Raw genomic sequence first — 18,474 nt, 5'->3', positions numbered from 1 at the left:
AAGACACAAAGGGTGGAAGGAAGAATAAATAGGAGGAAGGAAAGATGATGAACGAATGACTGAACAAAGAAAGGCGGAGAGAAGGATGAGTGGAGGATGGAAAGAAAAACTGGATGGAAAAATGGCCAGAAGGATGAGTGAGTGGGAGACAGGATGGAAGACAGGTTGAACGAAGAATGGACAAACCCAGGTGATCCTCTGGGCACACAGCCCAGTCACAGGCACAGTAGACAGGTAGTGGGGACACAAAAGGACAGAGACTAGAATAATTAGCCAGCTGCTTGTAACATCACTCACCAATGAAGGGGATAGAAGCCAGAGAGTCTTCTGTAGTGGCCAAAGGGGTCACCTTTCTGCCTGGACGTTCCCCTCTGGCCTCTGGATCTGGGGACTCATCACCAAATCCAAGGTTCATCTGCCTTGCAGGGGTCAGCTGGACCTTCCGACCCGTTGGAGGCTTCTGCCTCAGGACCACCTCATCACGGTGATCCTCTGCGGGAGGCTCCAGGGTTCGGGTGCTAGGTTCTGGCCGGATGACTCTAGGTGGTTCAGAGGCCTCTGGTGTGAATGGTGCAGGAGCCTGGGCCAAGTTGAAGGTGGGAAGTCCCCCAAAAGGTGAGTCCCGGAAGGAGAGCGCATGCAGGAGACCAGTCCGGCGCTGAAATGATGGGCTATAGCTCCTATACCCAATGTACCCGATGTCATCCAGGCCCTGAAGGCCAGGTTGGGGAGGGGCCTGAGGCCCTGGCAGGTCCCGAGAAGGGCAAGCAGAGGTGCGGGCAGATGGACGCTGGGAAGCCCAACCACAGCGTTCAAGGCGAGGTGACACCAGTGCTCCTGGCCCTAGTGCTTCAGCAGAGCGGGTAGCCCGGCTCAGGTAATCGTCCGAGCGAGCCCTGTGCCAACCCTCCTGGCCCAGCTGGCTCAAGGCATCCTGGGAGGTGGAGCAGGGCCATGGGTGGTGGGTAGTCACATCCTCCAACCGGTCCTGGGAGGCACTGCGGGCCCGGGGTGGCATGGCTGGGCACCGTCTCTCCCCCGCCCTGCGGGGTATCTGATTTGACAGCCAATGTGACAGAGCCTGCTGGCACTCCAGTCTGCTGGGAAGCACCCGGCTGCCGGGCTCTGGGAAGGCACGGGGCGTCCGGGACTCTGAAGGGAGGTGGGGAAAGGCACCAGGGCTTGGGCGGGGCTGGCTCATCCCCAATAAAGAGTTGTCCAGGTGGGCACGGGTGGCAGATGGGACACGAGACCCTGGGTCACTCCAGGCAGCAGGACTCCGGGGATCCGTGGGTAGTGCTGAGGTGGGCTCAGGCACCATAGTGGCCCAGGCAGAGGCCCGGGTGGGCGGGGCATAGGTCTTGCGTGGGTAGCAGAGTGGAGGTGGTTCTGGGATGCTGCGGGCCTCTCCAGAATACGGCTCGTTGCCCTTCAGGTAGGCATCCTGGGAGTAGGCCTGGCCAGAAACAGAGGCACAGATGCATGACCAGACTGGACTTAGAAGACAGGAATGAGACGGCCCTAGGGTACCAAAGTCCTCAGAAGGAATAGAAGGGAGATGTTTAGGTAGGGGCATCCTGAGTGGATGAGGGTACTCCAAAGAGAGTCCTTAGGGAGGACAAAGAATCTCTCTCTCTCTCTCTCTCTCTCTCTCTTTCTCTCTCTCTCGCCAGATTTCTCTAAGACTTATTAACAAGGACAGCCTTTAGCCACAAACATTCCAACATCTGTTTGCTAGGGTCCTCCCCCACCCTGTCCTCTACAGTCTACTGTTCTTTTATGTCCAACAATGCCCACAGCTCCTGGAGTATACTGGGAAAATGGTCAGAAACCTGTCAAGGTAGGAGAAGACAGTAGAAAGCTGGCTAAGGGGTGTGTCCAAGGAGGGGTGGTCTGAGGGTGGGCAGAGGCTGGAAGAGCCCACTGTCCCTTCAATACAGGGTGGTGTATCTGGGGCCCAGGGCTTGAGCCTTGGGATGAATGTGACCACTTCTTGCTCCCCAGAAGCTAGAGAAGGGGCTTAGAGAAGGGGCTGGACTGGCTAAGGGGCCTTGGGCCACCTCCTGCCACCCCTAGGCCTGGAATTTGGCACTGGCTGCTAAAGCTGACGCTGCATTGCTGAGGAGTGACAGGGCTGGCGCCCAGGCTCAGCCAAAAAAGGAGGCAGCCCCCCAGGGACAGCAGTCTTGTGTCCCTGGCCCAGCCCAGCGCTAGCTGAGCTGAGGGGGCCTGTCTCAGGATGAAGAAGCAAAGGGTGGGAGGGAGAGCCCAGACACACACACACACACACACACACACACACACACACACACACACACACACTACACCACATCACAGACAGATAGCAAGATACACACCCTGACACACAAGCACAGCACACACAATGAGATACACAAATAAATACCCCTCCAGTCCCAAACACAAACATCATGTGACAAGGACCAGCTAACCACACCCCCGCATACTCAGGCCCCTCCAGTCAGGCATACTGGGCCAGCAACACATACCTCTCCCTCCTGCCATCCTGCCGGCTTCCGGGGCTCCCAGCATCACGGTGGCGGAGGCAGCATCCCGCTAACCTGTGCCTTCTGCCTCTCACCACAGCCCCTGCCCTGCTGGTTTGGGTCCCTCAGTCCCCTCAGTCAGCCCTCCCCAAGCTCCCCCTCTCCCCCACCCGGCTCTCTTTCGGCTGCCTGGCGGTAGGAGGAGGGAGGATGGGTGTGGAGGGGACTTGACGCGTCGGTGGTGGCGTCAGCTACTGCCGCCACCCGATTGGCCTCCAGCCTTGGCTCCCAACCACAGGAATGCCTGGGCCCCACCCTCCGGCTGCCTGGAGATGTTGGGTAGTGGAAGCTCCCAGATGTTGACATCTGGAGCTGGCAGCCCACTTGGTCTAAGTCTAGCAGAGTTCAAGGCTGCTACCTTTGCCATCCTGTGGACCTGAGAGGTGGCCTGAGCCAGGGCCCAGGGTCATGTCCTGCCACTCTCTCCTAAGTAGCCACGCCTCAAGTTTAGCATACAGGCAAGCTCTTTAAGACTTAGGGTGAGCCATCCACCTCTTTGAGCCTCCATTCTTTCCTCTTCATCTCCAGGAAGAACAAGGGGACATTTAAGGTCAGGAATGGAGGTTCCCAGGGAGGCATCATGCCAAGTGTGGCCCTGTCATTACAGTGACACAGCCACAGCCAAAGCCAGCACAGCAGCTCCGAGCCTCTGGGGCTTGGCCCTCAGCCATCCTCTGAGGGGCAGTGACCTAAGGAGCAAGTAAGCTGGCATCTGGGTAGGATTTATGAGACCAAGAACAGGACACTAGGCAAGGGGGGCGGTGTTCTAGGCTCTAGACGTAGGGCTTTGGGTTTGCTCCATACAACACATGTGGGACACGCCTTTGGCCTTTGGGCAGCACCCTTCATATTACATTCTGAGTATGCTGAGGCACTGGGGGTGATGGGTTCAGAATTTATATCCCAGCGTGTCTGAATTTGAAATCTTGTGGTATCACTGAGCATAGGTGCCTGAGAGGGCCTGCAGCATGCTGTGACAATTGTGGGCAGCATTGTGATAACACGCCAGTGTGTGTTTACATCACAGCAGCACAGAATCCAGACATGTGCAGCATTTGTGTTACAAGACCCAGGTGCAGGGCTGGAGAGATGGCTCAGAGATTAAGAGCACTGGCTGCTCTTCTAGAGGTCCTGAGTTCAATTCCCAGCAACCATATGGTGGCTCACAACCATCTACAATGAGATCTGGTACCTTCTTCTGGCCTGCAGGCATATGTGCATGCAGAACACTGTATACATAATAAATAAATAAATAAATAAATCTTTTAAAAAAAGACTGAGCTGCAGGTGAGACCACTGTGAGATCTTGCTGTGTGCTACACAGGTATTGTGGTACACACTGGCATAGAGAGGGAACCATGGTGACACTGAAACAGAGAGAGGGTCTGTTAGCCTTGGCCTGCAATGCCATGTGTGTCTTATACAGAGCTGAGTCACATGGTGCTATGGGTGAATGCCCTCATCTGTAGTAAGTGGCATCTGTGACTGAGGGATGTGTTGTAGGGTGGCGTTTGGTATGTGCATGTATGGACACAGCTACAGAGCCATGTTCCCTCAGGCCACGTGGGCAGGGGGTGCAGGGAGCAGGCATCTCTCACAGCAGCAAACAAGAACATGCCAGGCTTGCAGGGCCCGCTGGGCCACCCTTTCATGTACCCTGGCAGGAATCCTGCCTACCAAGGCCAGCACCTCCTCTCCCCCCAGCACAGAGCAGCCTTGAGTGAAGCAACAAACAGCCCCAGCCCAGGGATGGGCCCAGGGAAACCCCAGTTGAGCAATGTCAAGCTATTTCCTTCTCTTTTCTCCCACAAGGGTCCAGAAGACTGCTGGGCCCAGGTCCCCCATGCAGACAGAGGGACTCACCAGCTGGAGGATGTCCTCATCCTTGGGCATGATGGAGAGCTCCAGGGTGTCATCACTGCAGAGACAAGGAGAGTCAAGCCAGAGGTGACAGGGTCTGGGGAGAGGGATCAAGTTGCAGGGCACAGGCTGTGGGAGGGGGAGTCTGCATACTACACTGGAAGGAAGAAGGCCAGCCGCTCACCTGTTTTGGATCAGACCTATGACTTGGGAGTATGTCTTCCCAATGACGCTCTCCCCATTCACCTTCACCAGCCGGTCTCCTAGGGACAGGGAATGGGACCACATGTGAGAATCCAAAGCAGGGGGCAGAAGGTACCCCTGTACCAGGTATGAATGGTGGAGAGAGAAGAACTTCCTTGGCATCTGGGTTTAAGAACCCAAGCCAGTTAGAAGAAAAGGTGACCCCAGAGGAGTATGTGAAGTCACTGGGCAGGCTTACCTGTGCGAAGCCCTGCCCTGTGGGCAGGGCCACCATCCTTCACATTCTTCACAAAGATGGTGTCCATGGGCTCCAGTCGGTGCCGGGGGGAGGGTCCTGGTGGGCATCAGCCAGGTTAGCTGGGGTGGCTGCTGAAGGCCACACCCATGCACAGCTATACATATAGGGGTCACACACTCAGAGGACAGTCACATACAGACACAAGCATGCAATGACCTGCACTCCTGCATGACCTATACCTACAACCACACAAGGTCCCACACAGGAGGACACCACCAAGGACACACAAAGAGCTTCCCACAGCCATGAGCTGAGTCCCTAGCCTGTGCTAGAAGCCAGGCTACACAGTGTGTGTGGACACACACAGCCCTTGCCCTTCCAGAGGCCACTATCAAGCAGACTCCACATACAATTCACAAGACAAAGGGAGATGCCATACAGGAGGCCTCCACAGGGCCGACAAGATGGTTCACTGGGGAAAGACATTTGCATGGTCTGAAATCAATCCCTGAAACCCACAGAAAAGTGGAAGGAGAGAGCTAACTCCACCAAGTCGTCCTCTGATCTTGACACAGTCGGCATGGTACATGTACACTCTGGCATTATCCCAAACACACACACACACTGATAATGTTCAAAAAGAGAGCCCTATCTGGGTTGGAGAGATGGATCTGTGGATTCTCTTGCACTTGTACAGGGCCTGGGTTTGGTCCCCAGCACCCACATGGCAGCTCACAACTGCCTGTAACTGTAGTTCCAGGGATCTGGCACCCTCTTCTAACATACTCGGGCTCCTGCACACACATGGTTCGCAAACATACATATACCCAGGCACACACAAACATAAAATATGTTTTTTTAAATACTATTACATTTATTTGTTTAAAGATTTGTTTATTTATAATGTATACAGTATTCAGTCTGCATGTATGCTGGCAGTTCAGAAGAGGGCACCAGATCTCGTTACAGATGGCTGTGAGCCACCATGAGGTTGCTGGGAATAGAACTCAGGACCTCTGGAAGAGCAGTCAGTGCTCTTTACCTCTGAGCCATCTCTCCAGGCCACATAAAATATGTTTTAATGCACCTATCAAGTCTTGAAGATGCAAGGCGGATCACAGGACCAGAGATACCCAGTATGTCTCCCACCCTTTTTCCTTTTCCAGGGTCAGGGGCTCCAAACAGAAGCCTGAGAACACCGGGATGGGCACAGGATAGACACTAACTCCATCATTGCCAACAAGCCTGTCCCACTGAACCCTGTGCTAGGGCTACGTCTCCTTTAGTCCCAGGAGGACTCAGGAGGATCATGTCCCCTTAGCTGCTCACAGACAGAGGTAGGGCAGAAAAGCTGCCTGTTTGGGGAGCTTGATTTTAAATACTTGGGGAGCTTGAGAGCCAGCAAAGGACCCCTGAGATAGCAAAGGTGGGCCACACAGTGGTGCACACTCTTTTAATGCCAGCACTCGAGAGGCAGAGGCAGGCAGATCACTGTGAATTTGAGGCCAGCCTGGTCTACAGAGAGAGTTCCAGGACAGTCAGGGATACACAGAGAAATACTGTCTCAAAAAACCAAAACCAAACAAACAAAAAGATAGCAAAGGTGACAGTAAGGTGAGTCACATTTAAGACACACCTTAAGGCCCCACTATTCCTTTCGGGACCTCACTGTCCACCGTCTCCACCCACAAACTGAACCCATCTCAGTACACCCCAACCCTGATCCACAGGCCCTGCAGCCTTAGCCTAGACTGTTCTGGGAGAGAGTAGAGGGAGGGTGGGACCAGATGGGGATCTGTAACCCGGAGTACTCTGTATCAGATGGCTGTGGGAGGGACAGGCCCATAGGAAGACAACCATGAGAGGGAAAAAAATGGGGAGGGAGAACAGAGAATGAGGAGGATGCCTGGAGCTAGCCTAGTCAGGAACAGAAAGGAGAAAGACTACATAGGGACAAGAAGAGGGTGGAGCCCACTGGGGTGCAGGAGAGAAACTGAATCTCTGCCCCACCCCTGCTCCTCCCCCTTACCTCCTCCTCTTCCTCCTCGGCTTTGGCCTCCATTCTCTTCCTCCTGCAGGGAACAGAGAGGTGGGTGTGGCACCTGTTCAGTCCCCATGCTGCAACTGAGCAGCCCTGCTGAGCCATCCCCCCCTCTAACCCTTGTCTCCTTCCAACTGGCCAACAGCTAGGAGATGGGAGAGCTGTTCTAGGAGTCTGGGTCAGAACGAATATCCCAGTAATATATACACACACACTCTATTCTCAGACCTGCCAGTCCCATCACACTAGCATCCCAGGATTCCAAGAACATCCATTCTGCCAGGGATCCATGCCCTCTTCCCCAAGGGAGGCTGCAATCCAAGGGAGGAGGTCCCCAACACACAACACATGCAGAGGACTCAGGACGACAAAGATAAGTAGCCTGACAAGTGTAAACAGGGCTATCTCTCTCAGAGAATGGGCTGGGAGGTCCGATTAGCAAGGGGGAAGGGTGCAAGCTTAGGGCTGGATGTGCTGAGCCAACACCAGCAGTGACTAAAGTCAGAGCAAAGCGTTCTGGTCTGAAAGAAGAGGGGCTAGGAAAGGGTCTTTCATTAGCAGAAGTGGGTGTCAGGCAAGGGGTGGGATTCTTGCAGCTACCTACAGGGGTGAGGGAGAAGTGCAAGGAGGGAAGGGGTCCATCCTGGTGAGGGCAGGTGCTGGCATTAGAGAAGAACCACGAGAAAAACAGACAGGCTGGGCCAGTGGGTGTAACATCTCAGAGGTGACAGAGACCTTTAAGGTCATATTGTCCAGTCAGCCTTTCAGCAGCAGAACCAGCACCCAAACTCAGGACTCACTGGCAGCCCAGTCAGGTCAAGGTGGGCCAGGAAGCTTGCTGAGTGCTGCTGGAGCCTGGGCCTCTGCCCAATTTCCCATGGGAGGCGCATGCCAACTGGTGTGAGCTGACAGCATAGACAGCAGGTGGCAGAGGCAGGCAGATGCATTTGGATGGCCAAGCTCACTGCAGGATCCAAAGCAGAGAACTCTGGCCTCCTACTGCCTCAGGATGAGAGCTTCTCTCAGTCCAGGACAGGTTCTAGAAAGGGAGGGAGCAATCCTGGCTTGTCTTGCCCCAGAGTTGGCCAGTGACCCATGAAAAAGAGAGCCCACCATACTATACCACAGCCTCTGTCACTGCCACTCCTCCACAGTGTTCTGAGAGAAGGTGGCAGGAACTGGAAAGAAGGAAAGGAAGGACTAGGAGTTCCAGGAGTAAAGGGGCTGGTGTCCTTGGTCACCTGCTGCTTAGGGTTAGTCACAGTCAGTGACAGTGATGATCCTGGTATCAAAAATTCATGCACATGTGAAAGCCACAAAGTATGTGACAGACATGTACACACATCATAAGCCTACAGATACTACACACACACACACACACACACACACACACACACACATATACACTGATACACAGGTGCAGAGACATACAGAGAAACCTAATACTCTGGTTGTGTGGCAGGAGGAGTCAAGGTACCCAAGCGATAATCCCCCAACAGTTGTGCAGGCTGATCCAGCCCTGGGGTAAGGAGAGTCAGGGATTCATCAACTCTAATAGAAATTTGTCTCCTCTGCAGGGAGGGAGGTTGGGAGCTCAACTGCTGCCTGGCTACCCTCCTGTCTTCCACACTCTTTGCTCCAGCTGGTGGCCTTGTCTTGGCCTGAGAAGTTATGGTTGTATGATTCAGAGAGCCTGATAAATCAGTATTAGGAATGGAGATCCTAATCCTTTGCCTTAGGAATCAAGGCAAAGTAGCCCTCAGGAGAAACTGAGTCACAGAGTGCTGAGAAGGCTCTAAATCCAGTGGTCAAATCTACAACAACAGAGGATTGAGTTAGGACTTGTGGGGCCCTTGGACCCCTCCCTCAGAACTCTTTCCAGAAAATAAGGAGAGTGGAGGTGGGGGTCTCTCACCCCTCAGCCAGGGGACAGAAAGAGCTAGCCCAGGTCAAGAACCAGTGGACAAGTGAACAAGGAGCCCATTACCCAAAATGACTTCCCTTTCCAGAGACCGTGCGTGCGTCTATGCGTGTATCCGTACATGCTGATCTGCATTTACTGACTTCCCACCTCTGCATCCCGTGACAAGACCCAGTCCAGAAAAGTTAGGGAATTTGTCCACAGTCACAAAGAAAGAGTCCTAGGTTCAGCTGGAACTACCTCCTTACAGAGCTCTTACTTGGTTCAGAAGGGAGCCAGGCTGGACCCCTAGAGAGACACCTCTGACAGGCATCTAGGACAGGCCAACTGGCTTCTCTCTCTGGGCAAGCTTCCCCCTACAGAGTGGCCAGGCACTGGCAAGCTGGACGTACCTTCAGGCTACAGTGCACGGCTGACTCGGGCGGGTACACGATGAAGTGTCGAAGGGTGAAACCAAAGCCATCCTGGAGATTTTTTCGCAGAAGCAGTGTCCTAGGCCCCTGCCAGGGGAGGGGGCGCCCAGAAGAGCACCCATCTCGTGGGCCCAGTGGAAGCTGCAAGAGCACAGGGAGATAGATGAGTGAGTATTATATAGCGTATGCTCACAGCTCTGCACCTGCCTCCAGCTGCCTAGGAGCCTAGGACCTGACAGGGACCACCAACATCCACAGCCATGAGGACCCAGGTCCCTTCTGGGCCCCGACTCCGTCACCATATCCTTCCCCTCTCACTCTTTGAAGCCTAACAGTTTCTTCCCTCTGAGTTTTTCCTTCAGTATCCTCCGTTGCCTCTCTGGAAATTGAGCCAGATTACATTTACTATGTGCCAGACACTGCACACACAGCTTTTCTACATAGGAAGTCGTGCATACAACTCTGGTACAACCCTACACACACACTGACATGCATGAACACACCCAAACACACACACGACTTATGCAGACAGAACATACCACAAACACAGGCACACAAACAAATGTGCACACATAAACCGGATGGTGGTGGCACATGCCTTTAGTCCCAGCACTCAGGAGGCAGAGACAGAAGGATCTCTGAGTTCAAGGCCAGCCTAGTCTACAGTGAGTTCCAGGACAGCCAAGACTATGTAGAGAAACTCTGTCCCCAAAAAACAAAAAACAAATAAACAAATGATAAAAATAAAAAGTAGCCGGGCGTTGGTGGCGCACGCCTTTAATCCCAGCACTCGGGAGGCAGAGGCAGGCGGATCTCTGTGAGTTCGAGGCCAGCCTGGTCTCCAGAGCAAGTGCCAGGATAGGCTCCAAAGCTACACAGAGAAACCCTGTCTCAAAAAACCAAAAAAAAATAATAATAATAATAATTAAAATTAAAATTAAAAAAAATAAAAAGTAACAGGGCTGGAGAGATGGCTCAGAGGTTAAGAGCACTGACTGCTCTTCTAGAGGTCCTGAGTTCAATTCCCAGCAACCACATGGTGACTCACAACCATCTATCTATATTAAGATCTGGTGCCTTCTTCTGGAGTTCAAGCATGTGTGCAGGTAAGAATACTGTATACATAATAAATAAATCTTTAATAAAAAATATCCAGGCATTGGTGGTGCATGCTTTAATCCCAGCACTTGTGAGGTAGAGGCAGGCGGATCTCTGTGAGTTCCAGGCCAGCCTGTTCTACAGAGCAAGTGCCAGGATAGGCTCCAAAGCCACACAGAGAAACCCTGTCTCGAAAAACCAAATATAATATATAAATAAATAACAAATGTACGCACAGGCAGACTCACAGAACCATATGTTTACACAATGCAGGCACACTAGCACGGACACAGGTGCACATAACCAGTCAACCAGTCTCGCATACACACATATACACAGCACAGACTGGCACACAAATGTACTCTCCAACAGCATGGGATCAAAAGCCCCAACTGGACATCAGGCCACTAAAGGAACTTGCTGAGGTTGCAAAGATCAGTCCAAAGGCCAGGTTGGTTCACCAGAAAGGCAGATGGGAGATACTGCCCTCTGTCCATCCTGCCAGAATGTTTGGGATTCCCCTAGATGACATCAAAGGCTAGACAATGATAAGAGTTGAGGGGGCCACAGAGCAGCACATCTGGAGCAGGAGGCAAGAGATGACAGAGAGAGAAGACTGTCTTGAGTGTCTTTGGACACCAAGATAAACAGCCAGTAACAGGCGTGAGATAAATTGTACGAAGAGGGTGACAGAAAAGACAGGTGCCAGGGGATAGGGTGTGAGAAAAGCAAGACGCCTTTGGCAAAGCCTCAAATACTCATAGCCACTGGGCAGCCTGAGCTAGCATTTGCCTCTGACCCAAAGCCCCAGGAAACGAAAAGCTTCCCACAAGCCCCTTTAACGGGCTTCCAGCTCCTCCTTGGCCCTGGCAGGAACCTGAAGAAGGCCCAGGGCTGGTATGGACAATGAAAGCCCATCAGACTGGGTGTAAGGAGCCACCACTGTATGGGAAAGCTGTCCTTCTGCTAGCTGGAGAAAGCTCACAGACACCTGACTGCACAGGGATGCCAAGAGGCCCGTGTGAGAAACTGTCCACCACGCCTGCTCACTGAGTCAACGGAGAGCTCATGCATGCGGGTGCACGGCCAGGAGGCTTAGTCGCCATCTAGCAGGGTTGGGGGAGAGAGCAGATTCTGGAATCTCAATAAAAGAAAAACGAGACCGACATAATAGGTTTGAGGACTGTAGTCTCAGGGAACAGAACCAGGTGGAGGCCACAAAACAGCTGAATGAGACGCCAGAAAAGGAGACATTCCACAGCCTGAAAAACCATAAGGGCTTAGGTAGGTTCTGAGCTCTCAGCCCCCAGAAGGGTCCAAGCAAGGCCTAGACTACTCCTGATCCCAGTCCTTAGCAGAGGCCCAGTGATGTTCCCCCTTCACTTGTGGCTTACACCCTGGCCTCTTCCACGGGCCCTACATTCCTGGGGTCCAAGGAGCCTGGCATACAGTCACTGGAAATTCCTTGAGATCTGAACACATCCCTCCCTCATTTCCCTGAAAGGAAAGATGATCTCATGGGTTTCCAGAGCCCCTCCCACAGAAACCCCTGCTCCCCTCTAGTATGGGCTGCCCTCCTTCCCACTCCCACCCAGGCTCAGAGATGAGGGTGTTTGCAGGGCCCATTGTTTTGCTGGTGCCCTGGATTAAGGTTTAAGCCACCAGCTGCCCCAGTGATGAGAAGCGGCTGGGACAGGTCCCCACATGTTCCCCTCCCCTCCCCCTACACACACATCCTGCCTAGAGCTGCCAGCTGCCTGGGGGTGCCACTCCCTGAGGGGACCTGCTTGTAATCCAGGACAGTGGGTATGCCTTCCTCCCACTGGTCTCTCCTCACCCCAGCACAACCCCCCCCCCTCCATCTAAGCCTCTCCAAGTCCTAGGTTCTTTCCTTCCAGGTCCAGTCTACCACTCCTTCCAATTAGTCTCTTGATAATGTAGTAGTCGCCCCCTGCCCTCCTCCCCCCTCCCCACCAGCCACCACATCCCTATCAGAAGAGGAGACTCCACAGACCCAGTCAGGGCTGGCTGCTCCCCTGTGGGAAGTTCTTTTGGACTTAGCCTCAATCCTTCATGTTACCTTATATGCGGGTTTCTGCTCCTCCCCTCTGACCTGGGAAAACGCTGAGTCTTGCCCTCCTCTTGAGGGCAAGAGTGGTGCAATGTACAGAACAGAAAGGCCAGGCAGTGGTGGCGTAAACCTTTAATCCCAGCACTCGGGAGGCAGAGGCAGGCAGATCTCTGTGAGTTTGAGGCCAGCCTGGTCTACAGAGAGAGTTCCAGGACAGCTAGGGCTGTTACATAGAGAAACCCTGTCTCGAAACAGCCCCCCCCATAAAAAAAAGGAGAGAGAGAGAGAGATCCAGCATTGAGAGCTAGGGAGACGGAGAAGTATAGTGCAGCTCCCCTAACTCTGACTCTGACACAGACACACAGACAGGGCACAGACAGGGGCCACAGGCGTTGCTGATTAAGCTTTTCTGGCTGAAATCTATTTGCAATCACTCTCACCCTCTTGTCTGAAAACAAAGAGACAGCCAGAAACACCAACTGTTGTTAAAGAAGGGCCAACAGCCCATGGAATACATCAGGCAGAAGTGGGGCACCCCCGATGGATTGTCCACATCAGTATGACACTCCCCCGCACCCAATCCACCCCAGCATAAAGAGGTCATTGCAGAGAACACAGTATGGAGGCTGGGCATGGATGGCTCCCACTGTGACTCACGGCTACCAGCCTGGCAAATCCCGAACATCAGAAACACTGTCCCTAGCCCGGCCACTGCCCACCCTGGAAATCGCCCACTGCCTGCTGGGGGCCCATTCTGTCACTTCAACTTCCTCTGACCACTAGGAAACCCTTAAGTGCCTCTGTGTCAGCAGCGTCCCTGCTGCTAGGAAAGAAGATAGAACAGAGTGGCGCCCACTGTTCGGGTTAGTGACCCTCGCACTGAGTCTCTGCCAGCCTAGATTCCTAGACATGCCAGCGACTCCTCCAGTCATTAGCCCCCATTCCATCCTTCCAGTCTGTAAACCAGGAGGGCCGAGTCCACAAGGTGCCATTACCCCGACTCCAGGTTCCATCCAGCGCCGCTGGGAAAACTCCCACACAAACGCTGCCACCTCACCCTGACTCTCCTCACACACTCCCCACTGCAAGGATGTCCGTCTGGAAATGCAGAACTCCCTCAGCTTGAGCGTGGGTTACCCGAGCGCCCCTGACATCCAGCTCCCGCCCCGCCCCAAAGCTGTTGCTCACCCTGGACGGACGGAGCCCGGGTGTTCGGCGGTCGCTGTGGCTCAGACAGGGCAGCCAGAGGCAGCGCGGCTCCGGGGCGCTGCAGTCCACGCCGACGGCTCGCTCCCAGCGCCAGCCCCCGACGCCCGCGCGCTCCACGCGCCACACGGCGCTGCCCAGCAGCGCGGCCTGCGGGGCCCCCGGGCGCGGCCACCGTCGCAGCCCCAGCGCGCACCAGACCTGGCTTCTGGAACCGGACGCGCTGCGCGGGACTCCGCGACTCGGCGCCCGGCGGGGGACGTCCTCGGACCCCCGCGCGGCAGGCGGAGCCCAGGGGTCCCAGTCCGCCCCCCAGAGCCGCGGGCTCGAGGCCCAGAGGCCCCGAGGGGGCGGCCGGCCCGCGCGGACGGCGGCAGGACGGCTAGAGCGGGGCCGCGCCTCCCGCGCCGCCCGGGTAAGAGCGCCCGCCAGAGCGGGGCAGGGACACGCCGGCAAGTCGCTGGGACAGACGCCTCCCCCTCCGGGGCGGCCCCGGCGCCGCGCCAGCCCACCCTCCGCCCCACCAGAGGCTTGGAGCGGGCCCTGCTGAGGCACAGCACACACCATGCAAACTCACCATGCAAGAACTCACACTGCTGGGCGATCACACTATGGGCCCGTTGGCTTCACATTTCTGCAGAAACATGGTCTAGCTGTGTGCCTCACAGCACCCTTCCACTTGTCTCTCGGGGACATACTGTCTTCACAGACCCTCAGTATGGATATCACACCTTTGCACATCCTCCCATGCAAACATCCCTCCCTCACGGAGAACACATACAAGCACAGCCATTGAAGGTATGCCAGACCTTCACAGACCACACAGCGATGCCCGTGTAACCACATACAAGCAGGCTGGTGACAGGCACACACTGCTCAGCATGTGCTTGCTTCAGACATTGTGCTCTTCAAGGGGCACACACACACTGCCAGCCCAGAGTGAGGTGTGGCAGACTATAAGGTGCACCTTCAGGCAACAGAGACCACGCTCCAATCTTCCAAAGAAAACATGTTCATTCCTCTTCTTCAGGACCCTTGCCCATGAACCCTGGTGTCATCAAGTTGAGAGGAAGCTCCCTCTGCCACCTCCAGAACGTGGGTGAGATGGGAAGCTGGCTGATTCCAGACACGGCTCTCTCCCCTTTTCTGGCTCTCCAGGTCTCATCCTCCAGCAGAGGCAGGGCAGGCAGTTCATGAAGGCATTTGCCATGACAACTATCACTCTATAACAGTCTATGCACAGGGAGGGAAATGCCCAGCACTAGGGGATACAAGCACAGAGCCCATCTTAAGAGGGAGAGCCACAGGTCTGGGCTGCTTTCAGCACTTATCTGGCCAGCCACTACCCTTATTTGCCAGGAAGGTGGACCATGTGAGAGGCAGAAAGGCATGGACGAGGACAGGAGAGAGGGAGTCAGTGGGCAGGATGCAGGGAAGGAACAGAGGAGGGAGGGTGAGTGTGAGGCCCAGGGTGGGGGGGACCGAGTCAGCCAGAGAACGGGTTTTGTTCTTCTGTTTCCTGTTTGCTGCTTGTGGGGCCCATGCATGAGCTGGACCCCCACCTCCACCCTGCGGAAGCTCAACGGGAAGAGAAAGGCTTGCCATGAGCTGAGTCAGGACTCTAGGAGAGCAGGAAAGGACCAGTCAGGGACAGCGGGGCAGCCAGGGACGGTGAAACTGAGTCTACATTTCTCCCACTGGATAACTAGAAAATCAGGAATTCTGAATCTGACCCACTCCTTCCTCCCAAAGGTCAGGTTCCTTCATTGACCAGGTAGCCATCCCACCAATACGTCCTCATCCTTACTGGCTCTAGGGCCCAAAGTAGTGGAGCAGACACACAGACGTGCCTCATCCCCATCAGGTCTCCTCACTAAGTCTGTCCAGCTGCCTAACTGCCACCTGAGGTAGCCCTAGCTGTCCTGGAACTTGATACATACATCAGGGTAGCCCTGATCTGCCTGCTTCTACTTCTGCCACCATGTCAGGCTTTTTTTTTTTTTTAAGCAAATGTATGTGTTCATGATGGCTCACGTGCCACTTCCCTAGGAGGTCAGAAGAAAATCTCCACTGCCAGTCTTTGCATTCTACATTGTGGCTTCCACATAGACTCCGAGGGTTGGAATCCAGATCTCACGCTTGTGGCTAGCACCTTTACATGCTAAGCCATCTCCCTAGCCCCCAGCTGCCTTCTTTCTTGCTGCAAGCCCAGATCTTACATTTAAGCAAAGAGATTCTTTATTCCTTCACCTCGTGAGCCTCTCGTGGCTGACCAATGATGAGCGTCTAATTAAGACTAGAGGGGTCTGGGTGCCATAGGGAGGGCATGTGACATTGTGTCCAGGCCTACAGAGACCTTGAAAGAGACCAGAATCTCCAATGTCCCCTTTCTGTCTTTTAACCTGGCAGATGCAGAGATGGCTGCCTCGAAGGGAGAGAAGGGGAGGAGGGTGTGTATAGTGCACACAGTAGGGCCTCAGAGGTGGGTCACAGCAAGAAATGATCTTCTAGCGTGGGGAGCCGGCTCCCTCCTGTTTCCTCTGGGAAAGGAATGTGGGTGGGCCCCAGAGCCCAAGGGGGAGGGGCAAGCCTGGGAAATACCAGGCGTTGCTGAGATTCTATTCCAAGCCTTCCTGCCCAGTGCGTCCTCCCCCCACACCCTGCCTGCTTCCTCCCCCACTGCCGGAATCACGCACCGGCCAGCCTCTCCCAGGCCCCTAAGTGGACCAGCTGGCAAAATTTATTTCACTTATCTTCCTAAGGGTCCCTGCCCAGGGGCTCAGGACAGCACCCCTAAGAAAGGGCACCCAGAATTCTAAAAAGTCATTCTAATTGTGCCCCTTCTCTAAGTGCTAGATATTCCCTAATGTTTTTTTTTGGGGGGGTGAGGGGCACAGGATATTGCTATGTGGCTCTAGTGGCACAGAACTCTGTATACCGCCCAAACTGGCCTTGAACTCACAGTAATCCCTCTGCTTCAGCCTCCTGACTGTTGGGATTACAGGCATTTGTAACCATTCTGGCTCAGAAAGGAGGTCTTAGTACTTTATGTTTTCTTTTTTTTTTTTTTTTTTTTTTTTTGGAGATTAGGGTTTCAAGGCTGGCCTTGAACTCTCTGTGTAACTGAGGGTGACCTTGAACTCCTGATTCTCCTGCCTTCACATCTCAAAGTACTGGGATTACAGATGTGCACCACCATTCCTGGCTCCCATTTTTAAAAAGACTTCTTTTCATTTATTATTTTTTAATTATGTGTGTGTGTGCATGTGTGTGCATGAATACAGATTCCTAGGAGGACTGGAGAGGGCATCGGCTTTCCTGGAGCTGAATACAGACAGCTGTAAGCCATCCACATGGGTTCTGGGAGTCAACTCAAGTCCACTTACTAGAGAGTTTCTGCTCCTAACCATTGAGCCATCTCTCCAGCTCCTCCTTCCCCCTTTTTTTGAGATAGGGTCTCTATGTGTGGCTCTAACTGGCTTGGAACTCCTTTTGTAGAATAGGCTAGTGATGAACTCACAGAGATCCACCTGTCTCTGCCTTCCGAGTACTTGGGACTAAAGGCCTGTGCCACCATGCCTACCACACCCACCGCTCCCACCGCCCCATTTTTTAAATTATAACACTCAAGAGGGAGGCCTCACTCTTGTGTCACCAGGGCTGTAGCCCAGGGTCTGACCCCACCCCCAGACCCCTATCTATTACCTTCTGAGTTATCCATTCAGCTAACCCACCCATAGTGGCTCAATGGGTCAGGGTGAGACCGACCCCTTGGAAAGTTAAGGCACACACAGTCCCTGCCAGCAGGGCCCTTCCATCAGGAGTGTCTCCCAGCTCTTGAAGCCTCCAGGGTCCCTCAGCTCTAGACTCAGGCCCAGACAGCTGCTCTCATTGTCTCCAGTCAGGCAGTCCTCACACACAAAGGGGGCTCCTTACATGACATCAGGGGCCTGGACTTCTGAGAGGGGCAGTAATGGGCTCCCACCTCCAGGAGAGGAGGGTCGAGAGCAGAGGAACCAGGGAAGGGGAGGAGCGCTGTCCTGGAGCCCAGGGGTCAGGGACAGAAGGAGGGAAGCTGATAGCCTTGCAGAGCCTGCAGCTCAGGAAGCCAGAGACAGGGCTCAAGGTCAGTCCCGCCTGCTGCCTGCTCGTCTTCCCTCTGCTTGCTCAGCGCCTCCTTCTGGACTTTAGGTCCCAAAGCACAGGTGACCAACAAGGGCCCCACCCCCAGAGAATCACCCATCTGGCCTGTCACACCACCAAACACAAACCCAAAGCTGCCCACAACCACACAACTGAGAATTCCACAGTCGGGCTATCCTAGGCATGTGGCCATGCGATAAACACTGCTGGCCCACTGGCCTAGTCTCCTCCCTCCAGGGCAGTGCCTCCTGGGCTCCTCCACCCTTTAGCTCCATTCACACCCCAGTTCCCAGCTTCAGTAGAGCAGAGGCCCCTCCTGACAGGCCCTAACAGGCCAAGTTGACAAGCAGGCCAGGCAAGCTGCAGCTCCCAGCCCCTCCCCTGACACACCACCAGCAGCAGCTAGGAACTTGGGACCCTGTGTTGCTCTAGGCAGCTAGGACTAGGAGAGTCAAAAGTCTTCCTGGCCTATGCTGTCTCTCTCAGACCACTGTGCCCAGGTGGGGGTGGTCTGTGGACACACCATCCCCACCCCTCTCAAAGTGGGTCACAGCCAAGGAAGAGGAAGCTGGGGCAAGGGGCAGAGAAGCGTGTTCTATGCCTGACATCCAATCTGTGCAGGAGGGACAGGGACAATCCCAGACAGGGGCCAGCCCATGAGCCTGGAGTCCTCAATGACAAAATGGAGGTAGACAGAAACTTTCACCCAAAGGAT

General features: G+C 54.4%; 1 protein-coding gene across 1 annotated transcript in view; it reads right to left on the bottom strand.

Moving 5' to 3' along the window:
* Positions 1–18,474, bottom strand: part of Arhgap23 (Rho GTPase activating protein 23) — an 85,945-nt gene that overhangs the window by 48,322 nt on the left and 19,149 nt on the right. Inside the window, 6 exon segments of the mRNA XM_035447489.1 lie at positions 298–1,456; positions 4,428–4,482; positions 4,609–4,687; positions 4,867–4,962; positions 6,896–6,938; positions 9,221–9,382. Of these exon segments, the coding sequence (XP_035303380.1) occupies positions 298–1,456; positions 4,428–4,482; positions 4,609–4,687; positions 4,867–4,962; positions 6,896–6,938; positions 9,221–9,382 (1,594 nt within the window).

The sequence above is a fragment of the Cricetulus griseus genome, chromosome 7 (genome assembly GCF_003668045.3).
Source record: "Cricetulus griseus strain 17A/GY chromosome 7, alternate assembly CriGri-PICRH-1.0, whole genome shotgun sequence".
Lineage (NCBI taxonomy): Eukaryota > Metazoa > Chordata > Mammalia > Rodentia > Cricetidae > Cricetulus > Cricetulus griseus.
The sequence above is the reverse complement of the archived record's forward strand: the minus strand, read 5'-3'. Positions and strand labels throughout refer to the sequence as shown.